Raw genomic sequence first — 21691 nt, 5'->3', positions numbered from 1 at the left:
AATTCTTTACAAATCCTACCATGTGGATTCATGGATTTTTTTTTCACATTCTGTCTCTCACAGTTGAAGTGTACCTCTGGTGCAAATTACTGACGTCTGTCATCATTTTAGGTGGGGGAACTTGCACAATCGGTGGCTGACTAAATACTTTTTTGCCCCACTGTATGTAGTCAGTTAACTTAATAACAATGCCCTCCAATTGTTTCTTTATAGCGCCAATGATTTTTCAGGCACTTCCCAACTTTATTGACATGTCTTTCTGTCATTACACTCAAAATAAGGTAATATTGTTTTTATGAAAAACGCCTCATTCTATATAAGACTGAAGCCATATAAGAACTCCTCCTGCATGTATGGGGTAACATGGAATCTGACTGGGCCATGATACTCAATTTAAGAAGCAGCCTGTAGGACAGTCATTGGTGTGAATCTTGGTGGTAACCTAAGAAACCACTAATGGTTGTTGGTGGTAATAGAAGCCATCAGGCTGTAGAAAGAGTACTTTCAAATTTTGTTGGGCCAGGGGACTCCTGAAAAACCACCAATACCTGGGGTCGAGAAAGACTGCTGCCGTGACAAAAACAGAGGCTATACAGAAGGACTTTTTGTTGGCCTTAAAGAGGTTCCAGTAAACCATTCAGAAACTCAGGAAGGGAAAGCAGGGCTTGGTATTTTTGGTCGGGGAGTTGCTGGTGCACATTGTGAATACTGCCATGTGGTGGAAGTGGTACTTTGAAAAGCTCCTTCCTTCCTGCAACAACACTGTTGTTGGTCAAGTTTACCAAAGGAAGCAGAGACTGAAAACTTGCTGAATATCTGGGCAAAAGTTGCAAAAGTTTCCCCCTAAAAGCTCTAGAAATTGTTGGGCAGTCTTCAGACACACCTTTTCAGGGATACATGAACATCTGGAACAGTACCTATGAGGTAGCTGGGAGAGATTGTGGTTCTCATTTGCAAAAGGGTTCCCTCATATGTGATTCAATTGTCATGGTAACACACTGTTCAGCCTGTTGGAGAAAGCTGAGACGGAAGCTTGGACCCTCTTTTCCTTCTCCAAAAAATTCCACCTTGGAACAGTGGGAAAGCTCTGTACCCATGGGATCATGGGAGTTTGACAATCAAGTCTGCATGTGTCTTATAAATTTGGAGAATATTTTTTTCCAGGTTCCCTGAGGTGAAGTAAGAGGTCCTCTTAACTGTATAACTACAGGTTTCATGAGTCACAGTTACCTGTGGTCATACCTCAGTATAAGCAAGCCTTGACATAATATCAAGCATGTCTTGGTGGGTGTTAAACTCCATAGAGGATGTCCCTTGTTGCCATTTCTGTTATTCATGGACAGGATCTCAGGCATAGCTGGGAAGTGGAGAGTGTCCATTTTGGGAACTTCAGGATAGGATCTGATTTTTGCAGATGGTCTGGTTCTGTAGGCCTCAGAACATACTTTTGACACATACTGGGACGTCTGAAGCAGAGTATGAAGCAACTAATATGAGTGTCAACATTTCTAGTCTGAGTCCATAATTCTCTGCAGGAAAAGAGCAGATAAGTTCTTCTATGATGCAGGAGAGTTGCTGCCCCAAGTAAAAGAGTTTATCTTGTTTATAGAGGATGATAATGTGGACCATGAGATTGACCAGTGCTGCATTCACAGCCACAGGGGAGTTGTACCAGACCAGACAACCAGACACCCTACCCTTATCTGGGATCACTCTTTGAGGGTGTTTTCATACCTATAGTTTGATTACTTTGGTCTGAATCAGTTGGTGAGTTTGTAACCTTGTAGCTTTTCCATGTGGTTTGGGTTGATTTCACACAGAGAAAAATCAGAGTGAACTCAAAGTTAACCAAAATACATGACAATGAAATACGTGAGAATGTTCAGTCCGCTTATTACTGAGATGTCTATGTGGTGTCTTGATAAACTGAGCAGATATTTGAGATTTACACAGCTACATTCTCGTCTGAAAATATGTTAAACGTTTATTTTGTGACCCAGAAAGAATAATAAGAGTAATATTAAAACTAACTAGCAGCCACCATTGTTGGAAACTGAGCTGGGCTGCGCTATTAATTCTGTGATACAGTTTCTTCTTCTTCGGGGTTTAACGGCAGCTGGCATCCTTGTACATGCAGTGCTGCCATCTTCTGTTTCAGTCCATTATTACACTCTTAAATCCTACTACTTATCCCTGCGTCTTTTGTGATCTCACAAAGCTTCAAACGACGCATCGACTATCAAATCAGTCGTTGACGAAATCGTTGACGAAATCGTTGACGAAATCGTCGACGTAATCGTCGACGTAATCGTGACTCTTCGACTAATCGTGGCAGCCCTAGTTGAAAGCAGCCAGCCCGGGTTCGGGTCTGGCCCGTGGCCCTTTGCTGCATGTCATCCCCTCTCTCTTCCCCTCCGCTTTCCAGTATATATTCACTGTATTTATCCAATAAAGCTACTCAAAAGGGCCAAAAAAATATATTTAAAAAAACTTGCAACATAACTGGTAACAGTTCATTTGTAACTCTCTTGTTCAAAGGGTCTCAGTGCTGCTGTTTTGGACCCAGTGCGATTACTATGTTCACACCTGCACAAACAAACCGCGCCAAGGGGGAAAACAGATTAAATACCGAAGGTGTGAAAACACCATGAGATATATTGGAGAGTTCAGATAATGGGAGGGAAATTGGAGCAGAGTCACTACTTCATTGTGTCAAAAGGAGCGAAAAGATTAAAAGCTCCAACTCTAAAAAGTTCTCATTGTAACCTGAAGCCAAGTGAGGAAGATACAAAGTGATAGAAACGCTCCTGTTGAATTCTATTCGTAAGGCTCTTCTTCTTCACAAGCTCAAGAAAAACGTTTGTTGGTCAATTTCATGACTTTTTAGACCTGGGGATAATGTCACCAGTTGTGACATTATTTATAGGCAACCTCTCCTAGTGAGTGTGGTCGTGGGCATTTGAAGGAAAATTACTATTTACTGTGTACTTTGAACTATATTGAAAGATAGCCATCTCCATTCTGTTCTATAAAGACTATGTTCAATCCTAGTTTTATTCAGTTCACTGATCTTTACAACTGAGATAATGGAACTTGGGGAACACAGTAGAATTTTCTTCTACGATCGATTGATATGCACAGTCGCACCTGAAAGCACCAGGTGTTTGCAAGAGGGGCGTGGCCAGTGATTCCAGATAATGATCATGTCATGCTTGAGAAAACAATGAATGCTGCAGTTTGATGATTAAAATGAGGAGCTGTTTTACTGCGACACATCCAGAGGGATTCGCACAGACACACACATTCAGTATTAGCCCTGTATGTGTGTGGGTCTTTACACGTGTCTCTAATTTTGTGCGTCTGCGCAAACTAGCTTCCAGTAAATGATAAATTCCTGTTTAGTAGCTTCACACATTCACGTGCGCCCTCATTATGTGCTGTATATGTTAATCCTATTCACAGAGAATGAGTACGTAGGTGAATAAAGTGTGTGTGTGTGTGTGTGTGTGTGTCTCTGTGTGTGTGTGAGTTTGTGTGTGTCCAGGCTGATAAATAATTCAGCAGATGGAAGCGGCGTGACTCCCCGTCGGCTCTCAGAAAAAACCTCTGGCTGTGTGTGTGTCTGTGTGCATGCGCGTGCAGTGGCATTTACACATTAGCGGTTGTGTGTGTGTGCGTGAGCGTGTGAGACGGCACAGCATGTGTGTGTTTTTCTGTGTGAGTGTTTCCTCCAGGCGTCTGCAATGGAAAACATTGCAAGCACTCTCTCTCTCCTCCCCTCCCCCACTATTTGCTACCTCGTTCGCCCGTTCACTCGCTCGCTCGCACGCCTGCTTGCTCGCTGCTCCACTCAAGCGAGGAAGCTGTGTGTTTCTTTGTTCCTCTCTCACGCTCTCTCTTGCTCTGTCTCTTATTATCTAACCCGTCCCCGGCTGAAGGACAGACGGCGGATCATTTTGGGCGATGAATAGAGTCTTTGCACAAACAGGAGAATGATCACAAGCTGCAAGAAAAGTTTAAGTTTGTCGCACAAATTGGCCATTTTTAAGGTCACCCTGAAAATGTATTGACTCCGATTAACAGAATACAATTTTTAAGTGACGTCCACATTTAGGTTGGACATACGTTGACAGCTGGCAACTTGGATAAAAAATACCATTAACACAAAGCCATGGAACAAATTTTTCTATCATATCTGGTGTGATCTGTGTTTTAAACTGTCCTCATTTTCATTCATAACTCTAACTCAGCACTTCTAAGGGATATCATCATCCTTGATGTCCATCCAGCCTAAATCTCCATCAAGTCCCTGAGAAATCTTAGAACACGACATATTGTTCTAAAATAAATTAACTGTGGTGTATCACATCTTTGGAAGTTTCGTTTTTCTAGCCATACTTAGGCCTGTTTACTGCCACACCTGTTGTCAATCAAGAAATAACTTAAATAGGACCTGTTTGACAAAGTGGAGTAGACCAAAAGCTCCTCAAAAGCTAGACATCAAGCATAATCCAAGGAAATTCAGGAACAAATGAGAAAGGTAATTGTGATCTATCAGTCTGGAAAATATTATAAAGCCATTTCTAAAACTGTGGGATTCCAGTGAACCACAGTGAGAGCCATTATCCACAAATGGCGAAAGCATGGAACAGTGGTGAACCTTCCCTGGAGTGGCTGGCCAACCAAAATTACCCCAAGAGTGCAGTGAGGACTCATCCAAGAGGTCACAAAGACCCCAGAACAACATCCAAAGAATTGCAGGCCTCAGTTAAAGTCACTGTTCATGGCTCTTCCATAAGAAACAACATTCATGGTTCATGGAACCAGGAATTTTGCTGTCTACAAAAACATCCTAAGAAGAATGTCCAGGCATCTGTTCATGACCTCAAGAAGAAGTGCACTTCAGTCCATCTCTGAAGAAGAACAAACTGAAGAATTTGGAGTGGCCTAGTCAAAGACCTGACCTGAATCTGATTGAAATGCTGTTGCATGACCTTAAAAAGCTGGTTCATGCCCCAAAGTGCTCCACTTTCACTGAATTACAATAATTCTGCCAAGATGAGTAGGTCAAAAAATCTCCACAGTGCTGTAAAAGACTCAGTTATGACAAACACTTGAATTGCAGTTGTCACTGCTAAGGGTGGCCTAACCAGTTATTAGGTTTAGGGGGCAATCACTTTTTCACACAGAGCTGTGTAGTTTTGGATTTTTTTCCCCCCTTAATAATAAACACCTTAGTTTAGAAAGTGAATTTTGTGTTTGCTTGTGTTATCGTTGTCTAATATTTGAATTTGTTTAATGATGTGGGAAAAAAAAGTGTTACAAACATAAAAAAATAGGAGATCAGAAAGGGGCCAAACACTTTTTCACAACAACTCTAGGTCTTCAATATATTCTCTGTCAGAAACAAGCCATCCTGTCTCTTTAACCCTCATCCATCCATCTATTATCTTGGCTTATCCAAAGTCAGGTTGTGGTGGCTAGCATCTCCCTTAGAGATAGGATGAAGAGTTCAGTCATTTGAGAGCAGCTCAGAATAGAGCTGCTACTCTTCCACAGCGAAAGGAGCCTATTGAGGTAGTTTGGACATCTGACAAGGGTGCCTCCTGGGTGAGATATCCCAGCCATGTCCAACCGGGAGGAGGCCCTGAGGAAGACCCAGGACACGCTCGAGGTTATATCGCTCTGCCGGCCTGGAGATGCCTAGGATGTTCCCCTGGAGAGAAGAGGATGTTGTACTTTCACCTACAAATTTGTTTCTAGAGATTACTGAATCCATTATATTTTCTCCTAGCATCATATAAATTGCACTTCAGGATTTATAAAAACTAAAATAGAATTAACAACCTCTGATTCAAGACTGAGATATCTGTTAGATGGATTGTGATAAAAAGTCATTCTTATCTCTGGATAAATTGGAATCACTGTGACCGTCAGCATTTTAATGTAACTTTAATTAGTGACCAGATACCTGCAGGACATGCATTCTGTTCACAGCCAAAACAGTGATTTTATACCTAACATAATGCTTTTAGTCGTTGTTCAAGTATTTCCACCACGATAAACAAGTTGATACCTGATGACTTTTTAAAAAAATTATTATTAATATCATTTGTAATTTTGAATCAGTTCTGCCAGAATTTATGTTTTGACCAGAAACAATTCATCCCTGATTTGTCTTTTGTTTTTTCTTTCAGTTTTCCACATGGCCCCCCATCCCTCATCTCCTACCCATCTACCCCGGCAACCATCCAGCTCTGTACCTCGGCAACCTGCTCCCACATCTTTTGCCACCTTCACTTCCTTCCACCTTCAGGACAAGCATCAGAAGTTGAAGGAGAGCCACAAGGTGTCAAATTTCCTTCCTTCCTTGCCTTCTCTTCCTCCCTCTTTCTCTTCATCACCTGACCCCCATCCATTCCGCTGCCATGATGATGACCCAGACAAGCCGAAAGGCAAGCGTCCCTGCAAGACGAAACACACCGGAGGAGAAGCAGCAAAGGCGGAGGGACAAGACGAGGGTGGAAGTGATGAGGAAGAAAGGAACGGGAAGGTCAGTTTTTTTGTTTTTTTCTCTTTATAAAATGTGATTTATTTATTATTTATTTAGAACGAATGGATTTTTGAAGGACACCTTGAATAGAACTGTGAGCATCTGAGAGAAAGTGCAAGAGGTCATCTGTGTATATGCTTAGTTTATGTGCTCTATTTCTTCCGCTGCGTATTAGCAAGGGGATTACTGGCCACATCAAAAGAATAGAGGACAAGACCTCTGACTCATTTCCTCTCAAAATATGAAAATAGAAAAGTGTGATTCATTTTATTTTGCCATCACACATAAAAATAATGAGACAGGCAGGCCACCTTAGATTTAAACTGCACCCTTCAAATGCACACAAATGTGGAGAAATTGAGTTTGTTTTTGGTTTTCTTGTTTACTTAAATGCAGAAATGGTAACACATGCAAATGATGTGACTCAGAATGACTCAAACGCCCACACACTCACCCAGAGGGATGATGTCAAGAGGGAGCGCTTGTTTAACTCCTTGATATCGTTTTATATCTGTAGTAATACACCACAGTTGAAGGTAAAATCTAAGTGTCTAAATCAGGTGCTCGTCTGTGGACCGAAAAGAAAAGGGCATCTGGAACCGTTGTTTTATATTTGGTAAAACAAGTCCAGGTCACAACACCCACCAGTCTCTCTGGACAAAATGGTCCCTATAGGTTTGAAATACGATGGCTAGAAGTCAAAGTCTATGAGATAAGTGTGAGATATCCTAATCCTCAAGAGAAGTCTAAGCTAAAATGCCCATAAAACCAGTAACCAGTTCAAGATACCCATAAAACTGTCTTGGTATAATGACAAAACCTAAACGAGTCGCACATGACTAAAACAAGATGGCAACAAGTCCAAGTAAAAGCATAATTTCTGCAGAAATGGCCAGGACGGTTTTCCAACAATCTATTTTTCGGTCTTGTTGTTTGTCCTCCCTCTCGTCTCTTTTCCGTCTCTGTTAATCGCTGCAATTATCGTCCTGATTGGAGCTCACTGGGAAAACTCAGCAGGGACGTATGTGTGTTTTTACTGTCTGCGTGTATGTGTGTGTGCATGCGCATGTAATTCAATTCGCTGCAGATTAAACTGAAGGAGAGAGCGAGCGAAGGAAGGAGGGAGGGATGGAGTGACTGAAGGTTATGAAGGAAGAATAATATTCTCCACATGTACTGCTGGTGTGCGTGTGTGTGTTCATACTGTGTGTGTGTGCGGGCGGAGGATTGTGTCGTTTTGACAGCTGCTGCACCGGAGATTTCCTCCGGGCAGCGAGGACACAAACACACGCTCACACACGCACACACTTTCTCTCTCTCCTCGCTCAGCCCTCCTCCTCCTTGTTGGAGTCTGCTGCGCTAGAAAACACACACACACACCTCCAGGGCAAAGCTCGCATCCTGTTTGCCGATGCGTGGCGGCGAGCGGCTTCGTTTGACAGACGCCTGCACACGCACATTACACACTCACACAAACACCCTGACACACATAAAAACATTAACACGCACACACCGTCTGGCTGCTAAGCGGTGGAGGCTGTTACGGTGGCGTCAGCAGCTCAGCGCTGCATTTTCATCCAGCTCTACCTGCTTCTGATTTGATTAAAAGTACAGAATATATTTGTGTATATTTAGGTTTGTTTCTGCTTGAATACCACAGAAAATACTTTTCATCACTGGAAAAAGATCAAGAAAATGTCCTCATTTATTAAAGTGACCAGTTAATTTTAATGTAAATATATTAGGACCATTATCAAATTGCTTCTGCCAATATTGTGAATGTTTAGTGTTTGTTGGTCTTGGTTTTATTTTTCATTAATCTGGCAGTTCTGCCAAAGAGCTGCTGAGCGATGAACACTTGTTGAACTCACAGCCTTGAACCTTAATGTCGAAATAATTAACTCTTTGCAGGACCCAGTATCCTCTGGTTGGCTGATAGTTGTGTAGTGTTGTGCAGTAGTAGTAATTGCATTGTTAGTTTTGATCTGATTTCCCAGTTTGCTGCTATATCCAGTTTACTCTGCCGATACAAAAGAGAGAAGTCATCTTGATTTTTCGCCAAATCATCCAATTCTGACCTCCTTGTTGTTTGCATGATGGACAGGCTGATAGATGTGGTCAGGCAGGAGTCTCCATGGACTGTGATGTTTAAAGATGACACTGTGATCTGTAGTCAGAGTAGACATTAGAAGTAGTGAAAGTTGATGAGTTTAAATTCCTGGGGTCAACCATCCAAAATAAAAGACGGTGCATAAGAGAGCTGAAGAAGAGAGTGCAGGGAGGGTGGAGTGGGTGGAGACAGGTGTGCAGGGGGATTTGTGACAGGACAGCAGCAAGACTGAAATGGAATGTTTACAAGATGGTAGTAAGAATTGCTGTGATGTATGGTTTGGAGATGATGGCACTGGTGAAAAGACAGGAGGCTGAGCTGAAGATGTTTAGATTTTAATTGACAAGATTAGAGACTGGACAAGATTAGAAATGAGTACATCTGCGGTTGAGCTGCTGAGGTTGAGCATTCTGGAGACAGAGAAGCAAGGCTGAGATGGTTTGGACATGTCCAGAGGAGGGATAGTGGATAGAGCAAAGGATGGAGATGGAGCTGCCAGGCAGGAAGAAAAGAGGAAAAACTCAGAGAAGATTCATGGATGTAGTGAAAGAGGACAGAGGCAGAAGATTGGTGCAACAAAAGAAGAGGCTAGAGGAAGACTGTGATGGAGGCAGATGGTCCCTTAGGAGCAGTCTAAAGATGGAGAAGAAGAAAATATCCAGCTGATTGGATCTGACTGTGCTTATGTTAAACAGCATGTGTTGCGGAGTCATTTCTTGGCACATATTGGGCCCCTTACTGGTGGGGCATGTTTAAACACCATTAATCAAAAAGATCAGCTTTGTGGTGGAATGGGAAATTTCCATCATGGGTGTGGAGTTGAAAAATCTGCAGTAACTGTTTAATGCTATCATGTCAACATGGACCAAAATCTCTGAGGAATGTTTCCAGCACCTTGTTGAATCTGTGCCATGGTCAATTAAGGCATCTGGATGCAAATTGGGGTCCAATCCAGTGAACTGGGTAATTAATTAGCTGGTGGGTGTGTAGAAGATTCAAAAAGTACACCAAAAATGCCAGATGTTGCATGTTCTTTTAGCAAAATGATTACAGTATAGTAAGCCAAATAAGCTAAAGTTGGTAGATGGTAGTATGTACAACCAGTCTAAAACAAGCTTAAAAGACATCAAAGACTTCAAAAGTAGGTCAAAATCCAATTCCAAGATAAAATCCACAACCAACCCCAAAATACATCTCAAATACATCTTGAGCCAAAGACCAAATCCACTGCCGTCTAAAGCCTGGTCCAAAGTCATAATCAGAATCAGTCCAAAACTAAACTCAATTTTTTTTTTTCGAAAATTAGTCCAGACCGTGTCTAAAACCAGTTTAAAACCAGTTCCAAGATCAAATTTGCAGCCAGTCCACTACACACTCTGGAACAATTCCAAAACAACTGCAAATCTATTCTAAACCCAGAAACCAGTCCAAGGTCGAAATCACAATTTGTTTAAAATCAGTCCAATACTGTCAGTGTTGGGAAGGTTACTTTTAAAATGTATTCCACTACAGATTACAGAATACATGCCCCAAAATGTATTTTGTAACGTATTCCGTTACGTTACTCAATGAGAGTAACGTATTCTGAATACTTTGGATTACTTAATATATTATCATTCTTTTTACAACTACATGAATGTACTATTGCTGTGTGATTTATTACTATTACTGAAGGTCTGAACCATGGTAAAGGGACCTCTGGCTAATACGTCGATTCCGTGTTTGGCTTGTAGCCAAAAGATGCAGTCGAGTCTTAATAGCTTACTTACAGCTGGGCTCGTCAGGCACTCTTCTTGGCTGCAGTGGTTATTATTATATTTACATGCTTCCAGCTCCCGTTTCTGCTCGATGACAACTCGTAGTTTTCCACTCCCCTTTTTCTCCCTCCTCGCGCTCACAGACACATAACGTGTATGGCAGTCCATTCTACCTGCAACACGGACTACACTGCCCATGATGCTACATTCTTTAGGGCTATGCCTGTAGCATTCTGCCTATTAGCTTAGCACAACAACAACAACAACAAAAAGGCGCTCTCTCACCCAGGAAATACACAGTCGCAGAGAGAGCGCGCGTCACCCTGTAACCATGGCAACCGTAACGCTGCCGCCTGGAACAACAGAACGTAGCTGTCAAACAAAACCCAAACAGTCCTGACCCGCGACAAAATGAAACAGGAAAGTACCGCAGTGTAATCCATTTATTTCAACAAAGTAACTGTATTCTGAATACCACCTTTTTAAACGGTAACTGTAACGGAATACAGTTACTCATATTTTGTATTTTAAATACGTAACGGCAAAACCAGATTAAAACCCTTTCAAAACCAGTTGAAAACCAAGTTAAAATCTATATAACAGTGGTCCAAAAAACCTTGTAAATACCACCTTAAAACTAATAACATATTAACCAAATGTGAAGCCAGAACCCTGAGCTCCAAAAATTATCTAATTTTATGAGATGATGTGAAAAAATTCACACAGGAGCTGCAGCAAGTTCTCCAAGTCCAAAAAGTTGTGCAGAGAACTGATCATCAAGAACACATGAGGACCTAAAATGACACCGCGTGGAACCCCACACAAGAAAAAAGACATTACTAATCCTGCTAAAGCTTTTCTTTGTTGTGCGTTAGAGTCAAAGTGTGATCCTGAGTGGCAACAACGCACAACAACACGCCTGAGGAAACAAGATAAAGAGGAAACACATGAAGGGGAACAGTGGGGAGAGGGGCGAGAGAGGCATGCCAACAGCGAGGAGAGGGAGAGAGAACCCTAATTTGTTCCTCCTTTGCTCTGTCTTTTACTTTAAGACAAACCATCACTCCCTCCTCCTCTTCCTCCTTCTCCTCCTCCATCTCCTCCTGAGCTTTCTGTCATCAGCCTCAGGCTTCACACACATACTCACAAAGGAAAACACACACACACACACAAATCACACGAAAACAGAGTCGCGGGAGCAGAGGTGGTGACAGTGCTATTTTCAACCGAGCCTGATAAAGTAGGGCTGTGCATGTGTGCTTTCGAGGGGGGTGGCAATGACAGATGTAGAAAGACAGTGAGCACATGTTTTTGTGTGTGTTTAATTGTTTTGTGGGTATAAAAAAAAAACTCAAGCACATGTTAATCACTTTAAATGTCACCTTTTTTTCCTCCAAACACACACACAGGTCGCTCTGTCAGACTCATCTCGCTCGCCCAGTCATCGACCTCCTTCCCCACAACACACCCACAACACCCGTCCCGTCCCTCCAGAGGTGCGCCGGCTCATTGTGAACAAAAACGCCGGAGAGACGCTGCTACAGCGAGCCGCCCGGCTGGGATACGAGGTAATAAAATGCAGACACACACACACGCACAGGTGTGCGGAGAGGTGGGTAACAGTTTTAAATTAGGCAGTCACAACTGTTGGTTGTACGTGCAAATTTGATTGACTTTAGTTCAGTTTGTAACATTTTAGTCCATTTATTTATCGGGGCCATTTTTGGCTAGTTTCCCTCGAGGACAATGTAGTCCATTTTCCTCTTGAGAGCTATTTTAGTCCAGTTTCCCTCCATCAGTGTGCACGTGTGCATGTGGTAAGTAAACTGCATGTTGTGTGTCTTGCAGTGTAAAAAGCACGTAAAGGATAGTTAAGAGTAAAGAGGTACAACTGGTGCCTTTACCATCTTAGTCCAGTTTTCCTCTTTGAGCGGGGTTTTGGCAGAGGTTGAAGCAAAAACTGAAGTTTGATGAAACCATTGAACAACACTTCTGGTCAGCATTGATTCTGGCAACCCATCAGGCAACTCTGGAGATTTTGTTTCCTGTTCATGTGTAGTTTCCTGTTTATGTGGAGGGGGTGGAGTGCTGCTGTCCTCAGCTGTGGATATGGTTGGAAAGGAATAATTTGAGGATCCCCTGAAACCCACTGACACGTCATCCACAGAGGAAGCAGTCTGGGGAGGATGACTCACACATTTCTGTCGTTAAAATCTCTGAAGTAATTCAACAGCTGTTTATTGGATTGACTGGGGTAGGGGTTTCTCTTCTTAAGAAAGGCGACCGGAGGATGTTCTCCTTCAGCAGGATCCCACTCCTCACTTTCTCTGAGAAGGTCAACATCAGGGCATACTCAAGGTGAGATTTCACCTATTGGTCAATCCTCAACTTTAGGTGGAAAGATGCAGTTTTCATCCTCGTTGTGGACTTGGAGAAGCTATTCAGCCATGTGCCTTGAGGTATCCCGTGGGGAGGGATTCAAGGGTATGTGGTATCGGGCTTGTTGTCACAGGATATTTGGGTCCTGTACAGCCGCAGTGGTTGGTGGTCTTAGACTTTTGTCTCTGCTTTTGCAGATTGTGTGGTTTTGTTGGATTTACTGAGCCATGACCTCTAGCTCACACTGAGGTGGTGTGCAGCCGAGTGTGAAGTGGCTGGAACGATAATTAGCACATTCAATTCTGAGGTTCTCAGCTGGAAAAGGATGAAGCCCACTCCAGGATGACAGTAAGTTTCACATGAAGTAAAGCTGTTCAGAAGTTCATAATTGAGGGAAGATTCGAGCAAGACATTGACAGACAGATTGGTGAAGATGCTGTAGATTTACTGGTTGATTTGCCCTCAAACATAAACATGAGCTGTGAGTAGTGACCACAAGAAAGCTCATCACAGCCAGCTGTAGATGCCTCCTTGGTGAGATGTTCAACTGGTAGGAGACCCAGGACATGTTGGAGAGATTAGGTCTGTTGGCTGATTTGGAAATGCCTTGCTGTCCCTGTTGTCTGAAGAATTGGCATCTTTGCTTAAACTGCTGCCTCTCTTACATGAAAATCTGAGTCCAGTTTTCCTCTCTGACATGTAAGTCTAGTTTTCCAGTCCAGTTATTCTTTGTTATATTTGTATCCAACTGTCTTCAGTGTTTTTTTTTTTATGTCATTCTCATCAGTAAATTCAGTTCTGATTATAAACTCTAAGAACAAGAACGAACATCACTGAATTCATGGCTTCTGGATTGTTGCATCAAAATGCTTTAAAAATAAATGTTTTTTTTTTTATCTTTGATGTCAGGCTAAAAGAAAATCTTTTCGTTTTTTAGATTTTAGTTTGGCATTATGAACATCAGACATGTACACCGAAATACACTTGGACGTTTTCACACATTCATCCATTCATCCTCCTCCGCTGAGCATTGTTCTGCCTCACTCACTCTTTTTCTTAGCGGAGATCATTAATTCACACACTCCTCCTCTCGCCTTCCTTGAACTTTAATCCCCCGCTTCCAGATGAAAAAGATTAGAGAGAGACTTGCTTCCCATCCTTTCACATCCCCTCTCTCTCTAATTGAATTAGCCCTCGGCTCACCACTCACTCATTCCTCTTTTTCCCTGGTTTGATTCATTTTTCATAAAAATGAAGTCTCACCTTCATCTAAACACAAACTGAAACGCACGTGTGTACCGATCTACAGCAACAATATTTTCAAATTACCGAAGCAATAATTGGATCCGAAAGGAACAGTTAAAAGAGATAAAAATCAGGCACTGGTCTCGTTATTGCAAGTGCAGAAATAGTGAAAAAGTGTGTAAAGAGTCTCAGCTTTTCTTTGCCGCATTTCAGAGCAGCAACAGTTGATCAAGATGACTGCAGTTCATAATCAAAGCAAAAAACTGATGCTTTCATGTTCTGTTCTCAAATGTGAAATTTTGCTGTAAAGTGAATGGGTTTTTCTTTTCTTTTCTTTTTTTTTTGCTGATTGTACAAAAAATGGAAAGGCTCCTCTGTGTTCTTGAATGATAATTGGAAATGAAAATACTCATCAGATGCAGAACCATTTTAAAACACTGCATGACCAAGAAAAAAAAATCAGACAGTGTAATATTATATTGGACCATGTTTAGCTTTGATGACAACACAAGTGCATCATGGCATCGTTTCAATAAGCTTCCGTCCAGTTTTGCATAATTTTTCACCAGGATTGTGAACACATGAACAGATGATGAGTAAGACTGTTGTATAAAGACTTCTACAGCACATCCCAAAGATTCTCAGTAGGGTGAAGGACTGAACTCTGTGCTGGCCAAATCATGTGTAAAAAAATAAATAAAATATAAAATGATGTCACATGCTCCCTGAAACACTCAGTGTGAGCCCGATGAATCCTGCCATTGTTTTCTGGGAAGATGCCCGCGCCATCAGGGGAAAAAACTGTTGATTATTCAGTCCGATAGTCAGCTGACGTCATTTTCTGTGCACATAATATCACTGAACCTCGACCTGACCAACTGATGCAACAGATAATATTGTTGCCCACTTAGATTTGTAAATTAGGCAACAGGCGTGATTGGTGCTTCACTTCATCCACCTCTCGTCGTACCTTCATGCACCCATACCTCTGAACAGGCTAAATGTGAACTCATCAAACGCCATGACATTTTCCATTGCTTGAGAGTCCGGTCTATGTATGTTCCCTAGCAAACTAAAGCCTTTTTTTCTGATTAACCTCATGATAATTGGTTTTCTTAAAGTTATCTACAGTGTATCAGACAGTGTAATATTATATTGGACCATATTTATCTTTGGTCCCGTTCCCTTGACTTCTTGGTTTTCCTTCACCATCAGAATGCCAAGAAAACCAGCCAACTACCAAAATTACCTCTAAATGATGCTGAACTGATGATTAATGAAGGTTTTTATTTTTATTGTTGTTTTTAATAATTTTAACATTAAACATCTGATTCAGAAAAGCCTGATAAAAATATCCACCTGCTAGTAAATATATGTTGTAAACTATTGTTGGAAGCAGGCTGAGATTACTGTCCCGCTTTCCTGGCTGTCATCTCAGGTAACATCAACTTGAATTTGTGACATTATGTTACAAACATCACAGCACTTTTTTTTTGTTATTTCACTCAAATTCACTCAATGGGCTTGAAAATTAGTTTGGGATTTTTGTTTTGTTTTGGGGGGTTTTCAGGGTCACACACACACATTCACATGGTGTGAATATTTCATGCTCTGTGTGACGGCTCCTGTCAGGGCTCACAGGTGTCGCCTAGCTTCTCGCTCGCTCTCTCTCTCTCATTGAGGTGCAGCGGTGAAGCTAATGAGCTCAGTTTGCATATGAAGCCATCATCCATCATCGCATACACACACACATTAACACACAGGTTTCCGTGCACACGTATAGAAGAACAGAAACAGTGAGGCTTTAATTATATTCTTAAGGTGGAACTGCTCTTTGCTTGTAACATGATGTTTCCATGTTGGTATGTTCTCCATATAGTGTGGAATAATAAAGCCCTGTGAAACAAAAGTGTGTCTTTAAGGGCTACTATATATTTTTTAGAGCTAAGGACAATTTGATTGAGGTGGTTGGTTTTATTGTTTGTATAGATAACTGTATCATCTACATAGAGACAAATAAATATTACCACATTAACCCAACAAAACATTGTTTATCTGATCACTTTTTTGTGTGTTTGTGGTGATATATATTTAGTCCTGTGGAATTCTTGCAGAAGGTCAAGTGGGATGTGTAAGGGGGGGAGTCAGCATGAGTGAAGAGTGGAAATGATATTCACAATAAGTCAATTTTATATGTATTTTATTAATAAACTCTTTTCTTTATTTTGGAAATAATATTAGGCATTCTGTTGTTTTTAGGTCATTTTTTTTCTCTCCTGGATTTCAGTAACTTCTTGTGGTCATTTGCTGATTGGTTCCAGCAACAGTGCACGATGTTTGTGGATTGATAACATATGGTGCAGCTAACAGAATTAATATTCCCATGATGAATTGAAGTCACATTCAGGGAAGATGGAAATGAATGTTGAGACGTTTCTACATTTGTTGTACAATTTGTAGTTATCATTTGCACTGTTAACTTGGGGACATCTTTTAAAGACAGTAAATTTTTCTGGTGGCACTGGTTGGTAAATGTAGCCAAAAATCACCTCTTTCTAAAACCAGAGTTGCTACTGGTGGCCACGTTTGGCTAAGTCACACAGACCTAGAAAACAGCCAGAAACCCACTGGTCACTAAGAGAAAATCTGTATTTCCTGAATGGTTGGCAAGTACTTACTGGCAGTAACTAGGTAAAATTAGTCATAAGGTGGTATTTGATGCTGAACTAAAAGCTCTTTGAAATTGCTTTGTTCACTGGCAGATTGCTGCAGTCTGCAAATACTTACCAGCTACTTGCCAAATAATAGTGAGACCTGATAAAGTGCAAAGCAAAACAGAAATGGCAAACATTCACCTTCAAGGTAAGGTTGAGCCTTACAACTGCAACCAGCACAATTTAAAAAGTACAACCTTTACTTTGAAGGTGACTAGTCCCCTTTTATGGTTTGTATCAAACTTTGTGTCTTTGTAGACAAATCACCATTTTCCATGCAAACTGCAGAGGACTATGGCAGTCTACTAGAAAGTTTTTGATGCAGCATCCTTTTTAGAACAAATTCCATGTGGTGACTACCATCGGCCCTGAGCAACCACACAACAACTGGCAAGAAAATACACTTTTTTCCCCCTTGTGACCTGTGGTTTCCAGGGTATCATAGGGGATGTATTCACAGAGGTCTCAAGGCTTGTGTGACTGCAGTCTGACACAACATCTTGCGTGTATAGCCAAAATTGTGCACACTGGACTATTGCAGAAGGATTACAACATTAGAATGAATGCAAGATGAAAAGTTGTTCATATTCTATGATGGGTTTGTGACAGGAGGGAAAATTTACTGTGGTCTCAATTTGTTTCCACATTTGCAGGAGGTGGTCTTGTATTGTCTCGAGCGGCGAATCTGTGATGTCAACCATAGAGACAATGCTGGGTACTGTGCCCTACATGAGGCCTGTGCCCGTGGCTGGCTGGGCATTGTACGCCACTTGGTGGAGCATGGAGCCAATGTCAACTGCAGTGCTCAAGATGGAACCAGGTACCGTGCATCAAAGGAGATTTCTGCATTTGTTAGATTAAAATATAAAATTAAAGTGTACAGATGAGTTCTTGCACAGGTTTCCTGGATGTTTGAATCCTATCCACTATCGGTAATTCATGAAAGATGTGTAAATGGGGACAAAGCTGAAACTGAGGTCATGAAAAATCAGATGGACTTGCAGCAAACGTAAATGTTTTGCAGGCTTAATCACATTTGAACCAAATTTTAGAAATGAATAACCTTTAGAAATTTAGAAATTGCTTTTATTGTTTGTCCATGTGAATACAGAGTCAGAAGTGTTTTAGATGCCTTATTATGTTTGAGCTAGTCCAAGAACTCAAATCCAGTCCAGATTCACATCTTATTATCTACCTTATCTAAATTAAATAAGGTTATGTGAATATAATGGGTTATGTGTCTTCTTCCAGTGAGCACATTAATATTAGAAACTGTTAAGCACAAAATAAAGTAATTTAAAGTCAGGTAGCAACAGCTGCTGCTGAAACAGATTTTAAAAAGTCCTTCAAGTGATGAGGACAGATTCAGTCTCTCTTTCTTCTTTTCTCATCAGGCCACTTCATGACGCTGTGGAAAACGACCACGTGGAGGTGGTGCGCTTCCTGTTGGCCTGTGGCGCTGACCCTACTCTGACCTCCTACTCAGGACGAGCACCAATCAACATGACCCACAGCGCTGCCATGGAAACCTTTCTGGAGGGTAGGACAATAAGGAGAAGGAAGAACATTTGTGTGTGCTGTCTGTTAACTGTTGCTGTTTTTTACACATAAATCAACTGCTGCTGATGATAATGTTTTGACATCTGTCACTTTCTTATCTGGTCAGATGGACTTAAGTTTTCAGAGCCATTAATTGACTAAAAGTTTTAGGTGGCAGTGACAGTTTCAGGTCTTGCATACTCTGCCAGTTATGAATATGGAGCATCACTACACAGACGTTTTCACATGCTCAGGTCTGGACTCTAGCTGAGTTCGTGTCCAAGATTGTGATGAATTTTTTCGTAAAGCCAGGCAGTATTCTTCAGTTTGTTTTTGTCTTAAAATGTACACCTAAACCCTGAGATCGTTTGTCCTCCTGAAAAGTTTTTCAGGATCGCTCTGTATATTTCTAAATTCATCTTTTCTCAGCCCCGGTCACCAAAAACCATTCCTTCAGCACGATGCTACCACCACCATGCTTCACTGTAGGGATGTAGTTATTAGTAAGAAATAGCTTCATCTTGCTCCACCAGTGCTTTTCATGTAAGGTTCCCTATAAACGATTATCAAGTCAGAATTTCTTTGCTGAGAGACATAACAGAGCCACAGAGTGGTGTCCTGAAACAGGAACTACTGTAGATGAATCGATAAGGTGCACTCAGAACACCATCTATGTTGTCTTTCCTTGCTTTTTTCTGGTCACAGTCAAGAATCTACATTTCTGAAAGGCTTGCCTTTTTGAAGGGACCTCATGAAGCAGTCAGGCTGCCAGCTGTCAACACTCAGATCCACAAAACAGGATAAAACCACCGACTGTCCCACTTGCTCCCATTTTCTGTCCTGATGCGCTTCGCTGTGTTTACAAAAGTCATTAAAATTTACACATAAAAAGTCCTTTGTCCTCCGAAGAAAAATGAACAAAAGAAAGTGGAAAAAACAAAGAATTAAACATATCGTGAGAGCGAGAAAAACAGTGGAGTAAACAAGGAGGAAACAGAAAGGAAAGCGATGCAGCCTGAGTGTGTGTGTTTCTGTGTGTTAGTGTGTGCGCTCGCCAGCCTGTCTGATTACCATTCCCTGCCTCTATTTGTTCTCTCTCTCCATCTCCCTTTTTTCCCTCTCTCTCTCTCCAGAGGGGTTTAATGAGGCTTGGCTGCTGAATCCCAGAACAGCTTACTGCTACACACACAGACACACACACACACACACTCCTGCCAGCATCCGTCTACTCAGCGCCAAGCGCCGCGGCGACGAGCCGGCACCGTCTGAACACAAACACTCATCTTCTTCTTCCCGTCTTTCACTGTGGGTCTGTGTGTGCGAGTCTGTGTGTGCGTGTCTATGCGTGTGCGTCTGTGTGTGGCTCTATTGTTTTCATCTCGCTGCCTTCATCCTCTCTGATTGGTCGGCTCTTTGATCAGCCACAAAAGCCACTGACTCTGCCGTTCTCTCCCTGCAGACTATCTCTCTGACCTCCAGGGAAGGTCGGAGGGCGATCCGGGAATCTACTGGGAATTTTACGGCAGCTCAGTCTGCGGTTAGTTTACACACAAACACACACACACATGCACACACATACACACCAATGACATCGTCAGAGGAGAAAGGCAGGAAGGCTGGGAAAGATAAATAATTTAGGATTAAAGGAATTGCATGGCCTGCAGCTGAAGACAAAAGTTAGATGAAAAGAAATGCAGTTGAACTTTTGTTAAAAAAAAAAAAATCCAGGGACTCAGAAAAAATCAGGACAAAAGGAAGCTTTGATAAACCAGCCGGGACTAAAAGAACCACAGCAAACTCAATTACAGCTGATGGAACTACAACAAAACCGGTTAGAGCTAACCTCTAACCTCCAAACCAGTTAAGAGTAAAGGCACTGCCATGAATTTAATTAGGAATATATAATTACCCCTAACCCAACTGCAATGACAAGAACTACCATTACACCACTCATAACTACTAAACCTGTGTGTAATGATTCCAACTCTAAGACACTGGTACTGAAAACATTTGCATTTATCGATATTTCAGTTAACAGTTAAATGAGAATTAAGTGTAAATACAAGAGCAGCTCGTTGTCCAGTAACAATTGAACTGAAGTTTAGGATAGGACTAAGAAATTTAAACTGAAGGTTTGGGGCTCGAGAATTAATGGTCTTTGGAAAGTTACAATTAAAGAATTAAGACCACATGGTAGTGAGCAGTAGACAGCTGTTTGCCATCACGTCAGCATCAACCATGGAAATCACAGGTGACCAAGTCAAACTGCTAGCTCCCAGAGTATTTACAAGGAGGCCATTGGTGTTAAAGCAACTCACAATAGGGAAAGAAACCCAGACTAAAACTGGGACTAGTGCAGAAAAGGACCTTCGATGATGATTTTTATGTGTTGTTGTGGACTCTTGTTTGTGCAGAGCCATCCAGTGAAGAAGGTGTATATAATATCCTTGCTGATCCACCGGGACCAGAGGAGGAGGAAGAAGATGAAGAAGAGGAGGAGGAGGAGGAGCAACGTGCTAGGAGGGAAGTGTTTGAGTTTGAACTCTCCGACCGACCGTTGCTTCCCTGCTACAACATCCAGGTGTCACTTTCCCAAGGGTAAGTCCAAAATACCCACCGTCCTTATGTCCCTCTTAGAAGCTTACATAACCAGAACGTAAAGGTCAAAAACAGGAGCAAGTATGCTCAGAATATCAACTTAAGAATCTAATAATGAGGACAGATTTAATAGAGCAAGAGTTTAGGTAGCTTTTTCCACCAGCACAGTATACTTGTCCATGCAGAGCCAGCTCTGGCTTGATGCCTTTGACATCAACCTGCATTTTGACAGCTCTGAGAAACAAACATTACATATAAAGGTGGGAAAATATCCATGTGAACAAGGAACTGCGGGTTGCAGCTGTTTGCCTTTTGTGGTGTCATGCTCATGCCAGCTTTTTGGTGCTGGCACCAGATCTTGTTGGTGGAAATGAAATAAATGTTTCCTTATTGGGCACCTGCAGCTCATTGTTGGAAAAGAGGTAAATGACATGAAAGACTAAAGCTTGTTAGAACAATGCGAGGTGGATATAGAGGATAAAACCTGATGGGCCTAAAAGATGGAGAAAAGGGACAAATGTCAAATTTTGTTGTCGTAAAAGATCTTGGACTCAAGGATGTAGATTAAACACATCGGAATAGCGGAAACAGAAACTTGGATCGACTGTATTAGAATTAACAGGCATTAGAATGGGTTTAGGATTAGTGGTGCTCCTGATTAACTATTACTGTAGGTACTAGGTGGATAAAATAAATTAGACCTCAATAAACTAGTGTCTGGGACAAAAGTTAAAAAAAAAAAAAAAAATTAATTATAATAATATCTATCTATCTATCTATCTATCTATCTATCTAT

At 41.6% G+C, this 21691-nt stretch overlaps 1 protein-coding gene across 1 annotated transcript in view; it reads left to right on the top strand.

Moving 5' to 3' along the window:
- Nucleotides 1–21691, top strand: part of LOC102199992 (BCL-6 corepressor-like) — an 84144-nt gene that overhangs the window by 57383 nt on the left and 5070 nt on the right. Inside the window, exons 7-12 of the mRNA XM_005752028.1 lie at nucleotides 6198–6553; nucleotides 11830–11988; nucleotides 17412–17578; nucleotides 18153–18298; nucleotides 19757–19834; nucleotides 20712–20895. Coding sequence (XP_005752085.1) covers nucleotides 6198–6553; nucleotides 11830–11988; nucleotides 17412–17578; nucleotides 18153–18298; nucleotides 19757–19834; nucleotides 20712–20895 — 1090 coding nt within the window. The remainder of the gene's footprint in view (nucleotides 1–6197; nucleotides 6554–11829; nucleotides 11989–17411; nucleotides 17579–18152; nucleotides 18299–19756; nucleotides 19835–20711; nucleotides 20896–21691) is intronic.

The sequence above is a fragment of the Pundamilia nyererei genome, unplaced genomic scaffold, assembly GCF_000239375.1.
Source record: "Pundamilia nyererei isolate P.nyererei 1_Seehausen unplaced genomic scaffold, PunNye1.0 scaffold00339, whole genome shotgun sequence".
In the NCBI taxonomy this organism is placed as follows: domain Eukaryota; kingdom Metazoa; phylum Chordata; class Actinopteri; order Cichliformes; family Cichlidae; genus Pundamilia; species Pundamilia nyererei.
This window is presented reverse-complemented; position numbering and strand designations above follow the sequence as displayed.